The sequence below is a fragment of the Melospiza georgiana genome, chromosome 4, assembly GCF_028018845.1.
Source record: "Melospiza georgiana isolate bMelGeo1 chromosome 4, bMelGeo1.pri, whole genome shotgun sequence".
NCBI classification, from domain to species: Eukaryota; Metazoa; Chordata; class Aves; order Passeriformes; family Passerellidae; genus Melospiza; species Melospiza georgiana.
The window spans coordinates 32,587,674-32,597,558 of NC_080433.1; the positions used below are offsets into that span (position 1 = coordinate 32,587,674).

The following is a 9,885-nucleotide window of genomic DNA, read 5'->3' on the forward strand; positions in this document are numbered from 1 at the left end:
TCAGGAAATTAAAACGACTGAGCTATTTTTAGCATCATTAAGCAAAAAAGGGCAATTACATTTCTAAAATTCTATTATTGTTTTAATAAGGTGTTAGCAAGAGGGTGTCACGTATTAGGGCTCTTTAAAATACCTGTGCCTTGACCGTGCTCCTTTAATTATGGCGTCGCCCTTGCACACATGCAGGCAGAGGAATTCTGTCACAGGATCTGCTCCTGCATTCTCAGCCATTTGGCTATTAAGTCAAAGCAAAGCTCCCCTGTCACGTGGACATGGGCAGGGTAACAACTGCCAAGCCACTGGGACAGAGCTCGTTTGGTTGGGTTATTTAATGCCAAGGAAGGGGAGTCAGGTTATAATTGGACATAATTAATATCGCCATACCCTGAATCCTCTGTACATTCAATTCACATGACAACCCCAAGGAAATGAAAAATTCTTTCCTGCTATTGAAAGAGGCAAACATCTCCAGCTGATGTCTGTAATGAGAAAATAACAGCTTCTGTGCAGATAAGGTTTCAGAAGTGAGATTTTGTCCATGCAGCTCCCACAGGAAAAGCTCACAGGCAGATTCAAAACCTCCACCTACCTTTTCTTTTTGCTTTACCTCTTTTTAAAGAGAAGTAATGCTTGGGGCTCAAGGGCTTTGTCTAGGTGGTTCAAGGAAGTGGATGTGTGTTACAGAGCTATTTGCTGAGCTCAGCTGTAGTTGTGGCTGGCAGTTGGTCTGAAGGGGTGTGTAACAGGGAACACCTACATTTCAGAACACAGCAATGCCTTGTTAGTACTGGCAACAGAGGCCGATTTCTTAATAGGCCAAGAGGTCCTACGTTCTCTCCTTCAATGTAAATATTTAAAATTCAAGGAGCTTTTTTTTTTTAACTTGTTATGCAACATTTTAATAAAAAAAGAAAAAAATAACACTACCTAGAAAAGTAACAGCAGGAAGATACATTTAGCTCCAAGCATTGGGATTTGAAGACAGCACCACGGGGGTTCAGCTGCCACGTCCACAAAGCTGTCCCTGTCTCTCCCACCCTTCCCTGCTGTTGCCACGCAAGTACTTTGCAGCTGGCAGTCAGGGAGCCCCTGAATATGGCTGCATAAAACCCCATGGAGGGATGAAGCCCTTCCAAAGCTTGGCCTGCACACAGCAGCAGGACGTGTCTTGTCTCATTTTTTCCCTGCGGGGAAGCTTGCCCTTTTAGCCTGTGCTCTGGTCTCCAGTACTGCAAGGCAATCTCCTTCTCCTGGACAAATACTTTAAAATCTGTTTAGGTGAAAAATAATGTACTTTTATAGAGGGCCTGCCTAGGTATCATCTACTGGTGCACAGAAATCATTACCAAGCAAGCAAGGTCATGTTTTTCTGGGCTACACAAATGTGTCCATTACCCTTGTCTGAATTAGCAGCTTCAGGGCAATATCCCATCCATGCTCTGAAAGTACCAGAAAGGCAGTGGCACTGAACTGATCCGAGCACCAGCAGCATTTGGCATGCTCCCCAGAGCTGTCTGAGCAAACAAGGCAAAGGGGAAAAAGCCTGTCCCTCCCTCTCTCCACCTGCCCAGTGACTCAGAACAACTAGAAATGGCAGCTTAACTCTCAGAACACAGACCAATATATCCAGCAGTCAGCATGAGGGCATCGGGAGTGCCAAGAAAGTGAGTATGTTCAGCTGTTTTGGGCGATGGGGGAAGGGATGGGAACACTCGTACCTCTACAGCAAGCCCTGCCTGGCTGATCCTGCTAAATGATTAGGAACAGGAGTGCTCTAAAATTAGTTCACAAGGGTGTATTGGTTCTGAGACAAAAATATAATTCCTTACTTCATTTCCCTCTACTTTTACTGAAAAACTTTGTCATCTTTCAAATTTCTGGGAAAGAAAATAAGTGCGTACAAACCTTCTGCATTCCTAGTGAGATAATATGGGCGGCCTAACTGAGGGTAAGTGATAAATTCTGGTTGAAGTGATAAAGTTCCAGGTACAACAAATCTGCATGTCATGGCCAGCTTTTAAAGAAACACAGAATTTAAAATGGCCAACAACAGGTCTGACATGGGCTTCCTGGTCTGCAGAGGCAGTTGCTTATTCCCATAGAACTGCTTTGGGAGAATAGGTTTGCTGTAACCAATGAGCTAGATTGCTCTGAACATCATGGCAAATGGCATCCATCAGAAACTGTGTAGGGAAAAAGACATACTGATACTCTCAGAACTACAAAAAGCTTGGAAGAGAAAACTGACAGAATTAATAGCTGGGGGCTGGAGAGGGAGGAGCAGCTGAGATAGCTGTAGGGCCAGTGACAGCTACAGCCAGCTACAGCAGGGAAAAATTACTTTTGAGGAGAGGATAATCACAACTTGTGTGCTTTTCACTTTTATCCAAATGGTTGGAACAGGTAGAAGAGGTATTTAAGCCAAGGAGTAGTTAAAAGGAATTGGTACTAGCCTCAAGGGAATAGCTGAAATCCTGGAAGGGGCACAAAACGAAAAAAGGTTTTGGGGCTCTGCACCCCAAAACTGCACAAAGACAACTATGTTAGTGTAGCACACACTCTGCTCAGACTGCAAGTGCTTGAAGGACTGCAGGGCACGCTGAGCCAGGGCCCTGCTTTAACCATCTGAGGAGTACACACCCGTGGGGAACTCGGTTCCGCTTCTGCACAAAGGCCCTGTTCCCAGATCTTTGCTGAGCCAACAGAGTGCTTTTAACCTCTCCTGGTATTTGACTAACAAGCAGCCTCTGGTTTCCAGCACGCACACGGCCAATAGCCCAGAACACAATGGTTGGTTTCCCATTACAGCAGGGAAGGCTTTAACTTATTCACAAGAACAGGATAGCCAGTCAAATAGCTTAGTAGGGTTAGAAAGGGATTGGATGTTGGCATGGTGAAACAACATCCACGGCCGTATTAGCCGGGATAAGGGTTACAAGCTCAGCGATCCTCATGCTACAGGACAAAATGATCAGTGGCTGGGATCACAGGCAGACAAAAGCAACAGCCGTTCCCTGAAGCTCCTTGTGGCAAGGTCACGTGGCCATAAGCAGAAACCAGATAACCCATTGTGAAGTGCTAGCTGGGCTAATCCTCTGTGTCCCCAGCAAGCTCCAGAGAGGCTAGGCACAGAATGAACCAAATAGAAATCCTTGTTGTACCAAAAATAAAAACCCGAAAGGAAAAGCTTTATTGGTATGCATCCTACAGGAATGGTTACAAGAAACGGCCTTGGATTTATCTGTCAAAGAAAACATGGAACAGCTGTGCTCTCCCTAGGAAGGTACCAGACAAGAGCAGATTCCTTACAAAACAGGGCAGCATGGAAATATACCGGAGGAAGGGAGGAGGGGAGCGGATTGGTGTTTTGTTCTTCAACACTGATGGATGGGGCAATTTCAAAAAATTGAGAGGAGGCCCAGTAAGAAGAGCCTCAAGGTGTTTCTCCACACTAAAAACAGCACTTTCCATTTTTACATGGCTCCTTCTATGCGTAAGTGCTTGCCCACTCTGCTTTGTATAGAGCTGGGGCAACTACTAGCAGAGCTTCTGCAAAGGGAAGAGACAGTAATCTTCATTTTCCCTCTCATTACTGGTTCTCATCAGGTTTCAGTCCCCACTCAGTGTGTTATTTCTCCAACCCTAAGTATATTACTGAATTTGTATTGCTTTAGAAAAAAATAATCAACAAGTTTTCAATAAGAGTGAAGTCCAGAGATGTTCCAAGGCCCTCTTGCCAACCCAACAGGAGGTAGCCATGTAACAATAGGATCACCTCTTCTTGAAGCCATACTTTTTCCTTTCATAGAAAAGATCTGTCTTGGAACTGCCCAGGTTGACAATCTTAGGGCAACCATCTCTCTGTAAGAAAAGAAAATGCAAGTTAGGAAATGAGCAAACACAGAACAACATCATAGCTGTGGCAGATTCTCAGTTCCCACAGTCCTTGCCCTGTCCTCAACACATTTCAAACACCTGTACAAAGTGCTCTCCAGTGCTGGTTACCAGTAAGAGACTGCAACAGAGAAGAGCATGGATGTCTCTTCAGCATTACTGCAGGACATGGTCTCCCTCAGGGCCAAAATGGAAAACAGCTCATATAACATCAGCCATTTAATGAAAAGGGTGCACTGTGCCACGAGACTTGATTCTTTCTAAATCAGGATATGCAGGACTTCTAGGGCCCAGAGGAGTAACCTTTCCCCTCCTTAGCAAAGAAGAATCTTGAGGCTCTAGATGTCACCAAACCATTCTTGTGTTCAGGAACCCCTCAGCAGTGACAGCAGAACTGAATCTTAGATTTCTTGTATCCTGGATTGATTACTGCAGAGGCTGTAGGGTCAGCTACCCACAGCAGCTACAGAAGTAAGTTCTTGTACCTGAATTCCAGCAGACAGTGAGAAAAAAGCCTTGAGAAAAGCAAGGGGAGTAGGGGAGAGGTGTGGTTGCAAAACCAAATCAGAAATGCCTTCTTGGTATACCTGGGAAAATTTGCCTGTGGGCCACCTGAGTCCAGCACCTGCATAATTCTTTAGGGCAAAACATTATGGCTGGCCACAGCAGTTGTGAGGGACCCAGCAGGCAAAGGAACACGTGTCCTGGGCTGAAGAGCAAGCCTGAGTGCTTCAGATTTAGAAAGCCCCTGGGCAGATGTCAGATTCTGTAGAATCTGCACCCAAGCTGCCTGGTTCCCATGCGAGAGTTGCAATCTGGTGGGGAGGATCTGCATGATAGGAATAACAGGAGAGGTGGGGAACAGAAATCATCCCTCCCCCATCCACCTGCCATGACCCATTTCTAGCTACTGTCTCCTTATTTCATTTTGAACCTCAATAGTAGGACTCTTTCAAGACTTCCTCCCACAATCCATGGAGTCTGTTCAAATCTTGACAGCCTTATTGCAGGCCTCTGTTCATTCCTCCACCTCCTCCAAAGGACACAGCTCATGAGCACCCTCCTTTCTCCAAGAAAAGATTACTATTTGCAACTCACTGATGTCCTGGGTGACAAGGTGGGATTCAGGCCTTGACCCACAGATCAAAGTGGGCTGAAACAATACTTCATTCCTTCCTGCACCAGAACAAATGAACCAAGAGTAACCAGGTCCTTTGTTTGTGCCCAATAGCACTCTATCTCTGCCATCCATTTTATTTGCTTTCTTGCTTCACTATTTTTTCCAGTCTTTCTCTGAGGATGATGAAAATGCTGTAGCTGAAGCCTTGGACTGTTAAAGCTTCAGGTACAGAGCTCTGCCCATCTGGTTTTCTTATTCACATCAGCACCAGATACCATAATTGTGACAGGCAGCAGCACACTTAATTTTTTCTCCTTCTGGGCTCCCTATGCTTGTGCAAGCATTCTTCAATCCTGCAACAAATCATGCCAAATCTGCTGTTTCAGATCTGCAACTTCACATATGCAATAATATGTAACATCTGAGTTTTCTGCTACAGAGCAAGTTTCTTCACTCACAGCAGCATTCACCCAGGTGTCACCCAGGTCACCCCAGACATGTTATTCTTTTCTAACTCCAGACCTGTTATTTTTCTCTAGCTCTATATTTTCTACAGTCCTCCTTGACAGAGCAGCTGGTTATTTCACACCTGAATCAAACATAAGATACAGGTAATCTTAGGTTATGAAAAACACTTGTTGGGAATCCCTAAGAATCGATAAAACTAAAACCAAGCCTATTTTGCTCATGACTTATAAAGCCAGGCATCTTCATTCCAAAGGCAAGTGAACAAAATTACTGTTTCTCACAGCATTTATAACGTAGGAGGCAGCACCCCCATCAAAGCACTTATATCCATATTTGGATCCAGAGAAAGATTATGGTCCTGTTAGATCTAATGACTAAACTCGAAGGAACACCTGCTCCTGTTCTGGATTTGGCTGCAGGTCTCTAGAGAAAACAGGCACTAGAGAGAGTTAAAGCAGCAACTCACTCAGCTGAGGACATTCCTGTAAATCACTCTGAACCACTCTCTCAGCACGTTCTTCACAGTCATTAGGGTGTGTAGGAAATGACATTTGCAGAGCACCAAACAACTTTTAACAGACACTCTCACAGCTACCAGGCCTATATTCTGGGATAGCAGAACTGTAAGCATCATGTTCTTGTTCTCCTGTAAGGTCTTTCTAACGCTTTGTTGCAATTCATGTTCTGCACCCATCGTGTTAGATTATTAACAAAAGCCTTACAAGGGGTGAACAGCTGCCTCATTTCCCACATGCAATGGCTTTCAGCACAATATTGTAAAAAGACGATAGCTCTGGCTATAGACAAAAGGGATCATTATACCAAAAAGCATTAGCAGAAAGAGAAATATCTACAGATAATAATACAGACAATTCCAGAACAGAGTAAGAAAATATAAATTGTATTCCGCTGAAATTATACAAGAAGCATCAAACTTGTGAAACACAATTACCACACTAAGGACCAACTTTACCTTGTTATTCAAAGGAAAACAAAGGTTTTGATTCCACTGGCCTCATAGTACCATATGTACTCTTAATCAGTGGCTCCTAGTGGACTTTAGGGAGGAGCTGCTTCTGCCACTGTCTTGCAGTGTCTGCAATATTTCTGACCCTGGTGAAACCTAGGCTGGAGCTGTACTAAGATAACAACCTGAAGTGGTAACAAGCAGTGTGTGGAGGAAATGAACTGTGAGCGTGCAAAACAGTCAGAGATCCTTAGAATGAAGAGAGTTACAATACCTCCAAATGCTTTGCTAACACAGAGACCTATCAACAGGGGAATAAAGGTTTCAGACAAACAAGAGCCAATCATCCCAGCACTAATTTCAGCAGCTCCAAGCCCCTTAAAGGGAAGCATGACTACCATGTAGCAGGGATGGCAACTTACATCCTTCTCCTGGATGGTGCACTCCTTGCAGTAGTAGGCGTCGGACACGCCGGGCCCCCCGCAGATGACGCAGCGGCCCTGGTAGGAGCCGTAGTTGCACTCGTCACAGATGCGCACCAGGGTGCAGGGCCGCACGTACGAGTCACAGATCACACACTTGCCATCACCTGCGGGCACAGCACAGCCTTTGCTCACACAGGGTCCTTTCTGCCACCCCACACCACAGCAAAAGCTTCCTGGTCAAATAACTTTGCCGTACGCTCAAAGACAATACAGCAGAACTGCAGAAACGTGCCTTGCGGGCACAGGGCACAACTTGGTATTGCACACAGACTTGACAGGAACAAGAGCTGTGGCCTGCAATATTTGAGTTTTTTTTTAAATTTAGTCATTCATTCACAGTCAGAGAAGAAACCCAAAATTACTTGGGTAGCTACTTTGTGATTAGCCAAGACTTGCTTAGATCGTACCACTACTTTTACTCTAGAACTTTTCCTGACTTACTCATTTGCAAAGAAAAAAAGCCACACTGACAGGACTAGAGTCCTTACCTACACAGAAGCAGCAGTGTAAGCTTCTCCCACAGTGCCACATCAACAAAAGTCTGGAGTTACTATGCTCAAAGAGATAAGAGACTGTATTCATGGTCCCTTTAATCCTTCATCTGTGACAAGGCCAAAGGAAGGGCAAAGTGGCATAAGCAGCCATTTCACGAAAGTTGCTCTTGTGCTCTCACAAGGAACCGAGTGAAATTCAAGTACTGATATCAAACAGGCAAGGAGCCATCAGATGCCAGGGACAGTTTCTGCTGAGCTGGACCTTAACCAAAACACTGACCTATGGATAAAAGGCTTCATATCCTATTACCAGTTCCCAAGGTATCTAATCCTGACTCCCACAACAGCTTGCCTAACCTGCTCTTAAATCTCTGGCGTGACAGCCCTCAGCTACTACCAATGAGAATCTGTTTCACTGTCAGGTGCTCTTGAAAATGATCTTCTTGCTTCAGACTGTCCTTCTCCCACTTTGCTTATTCTCACACTGTTTTCGAGTCACAAACTACTCACCTCATTTGTTCTGTTCCCCTACATGTTTTAACAACAGATCGCAAGGATCTAACAACAGATCACACTCTTTCTCCCCTTTCACAGCTAATCACTGGATTCCTTGGGTGTTTTTCCTGCTCTAACTTTAGATGTTTGCCCTCCATTTCTTCTTCTCCCAGATGCTAACGGGAACCTTTCTTGCAGTATGATGAAGCCAAAACCCAAAAATGCATTTTCCCCCTGCTTTAAAATGATCAGGATGATATTTTGGTATTGCAGATTCAAGGATCCAGTGAAGCAGGCACTGTAGCCTCAGCCCCTAGAAATGCTATCAGCAGGTACTCTGGGACTGCTGAGCTTGCAACTTTTTAAGTATTCCTTGAGCTACACTTGCAATGTCAAGGTAATTGCTCCCTTCTCAAAGAGTGACGTTAAGTTTGGGGTCAAAGCAAAACTAGATTCCAGCCTTCAAACCCAAACTGCATGCTCTAACCACAACACCACCCTCTCAAGCAAATAAATGTGGATACTGTACTTACATTTTTCACAGAGTCTTCCGATTGCTGGGGAAAAAAAAAGAAAAAATATTTGAGGCAGGAGAAAAATCCAAGTAAGTACAAGCTTGAATGTCAAATAATTATCTTCTGCAATGAGCAGTCCTTAAAAAATTAAAGGTTAAACTACAGAAACAGTTAGAGCATAAATACAAACATTCATGATAAACAATATGTATCCTCCTGGAGAGATTTATCAGGACCAAAGATGCACTATGAATGCACAATGACACCCCCCTGCAGTAAGAACACCCACATTCATCATTCATTTCAAACACAGCCAGTGTGTCTGACTGAAGGAAATGATGTACGTGAGTCTTGGCACAGCTTTTATGCTGGTTTTAGTGGGGGAAAAAGCCAAAATCAAGTGTTGCTTAAAGCAGTCCAAATACCTTCTTTGCTTTAGAACATGAAGGTAGTTAAATGTGTCTTAGAAATCATGTCACTTCTCTGGGACATTCACAACAATGATGTTAGAAACTTGGATAAATGTAATAAATATTGACTTTCAAAGACTGGATATGCACATCCACAAAGACTAAATATTGATTTGTCTGAAGTCTGAAAGAGAAGAGATTTGCCAGGACACGACTTTTCAACACAGACAGATGGTGAGAAGCACTGATTATTCTGAAAAGAGATTTACTATGGACAGTGCAGTTGAATGCTTCGCCTTTATGGATCTTGCTTTTCCAAGGAGTAACAAAAACCTGGAAGGGATACCCCAACTTCTAATCTCGTCTAAGAGTTCTCTGAACCCTGACCCAAACGCTGACTCAGATGCGACAGGGGCAAATCCCGTTATCTGTATTACAGGAATAACCCGGAAGATAACTTTTGCCTCGCGGCCACAAAAATGCTTCCAAATGCTGCTGGATCCATAATGCACGGGGGGGGGGAAAAAGGGAAATTAAAGGAAAACAAAAGAGGGAAGGAGGGAGGGCGGAGCGGGTGGCGCGCGCCGCCGCTCCCGCGCCTCAGCCGGGCCCGAGGGCCGCGCGCGGGCCCCACGGCCGGTACGGCGCGCGCCTCCCACCCGCCCCGCGGCGGGAAAGGGGCGAAGGGAACCCCCGTCCTCTTCCCCGGGCACCCACCGACGCCCGCCTGCTTGCGGCAGAAGATGAGGTCCGGGTGGTGCTTGGCCATGGCGAGGCGACACTCGCCCGGCGCTGCTGCTGCTGCGGGCCCGCGGAGCCCTCAGTGCCGCGCCGCCCCCGGGTCCTGGCCGGGGTGAGACCGGCGCCTGCCAAAGCGCCTCCCCCGAGCGGGAAAACGCCGAGGGATGCCGAGATAAACTCTCCACCTAAAGCCACCCCTTCTCTGGCCTTCCCCCGCCCAGAGGAGCCCCTCGTGGTAGCACAGGACCCTCTCCTGTCGCGGGTGTCTCCCTGCCAGGACCCGCGCGGCCACGCCC

General features: G+C 45.7%; 1 protein-coding gene across 1 annotated transcript; it reads right to left on the bottom strand.

Annotated features, from left to right (window-relative positions):
- Nucleotides 1-3,155: 3,155 nt before the first annotated feature.
- PHF5A (PHD finger protein 5A) lies at nt 3,156-9,817 on the bottom strand. The gene is made up of 4 exons (XM_058021921.1): nt 9,566-9,817; nt 8,457-8,480; nt 6,872-7,038; nt 3,156-3,861 (listed from the first exon to the last, which is right to left on the bottom strand). The coding sequence occupies exons 1-4, from the start codon at nt 9,615-9,617 to the stop codon at nt 3,772-3,774; spliced, it is 333 nt and encodes a 110-aa protein (XP_057877904.1). The 5' UTR covers nt 9,618-9,817; the 3' UTR covers nt 3,156-3,771.
- Between the last annotated feature and the right edge of the window lie 68 nt (nt 9,818-9,885).

Bases quoted from the DNA above. Each gene is read 5' to 3' on its own strand.
- PHF5A (XM_058021921.1), bottom strand. From the start codon at position 9,617: ATGGCCAAGCACCACCCGGACCTCATCTTCTGCCGCAAGCAGGCGGGC. The intron at 8,481-9,565 runs GTGGGTGCCCGG...TTTTTTCCCCAG, and splicing joins CCGCAAGCAGGCGGGCGTCG to CAATCGGAAGACTCTGTGAA. The intron at 7,039-8,456 runs GTAAGTACAGTA...CTGTGCCCGCAG, and splicing joins CGGAAGACTCTGTGAAAAAT to GTGATGGCAAGTGTGTGATC.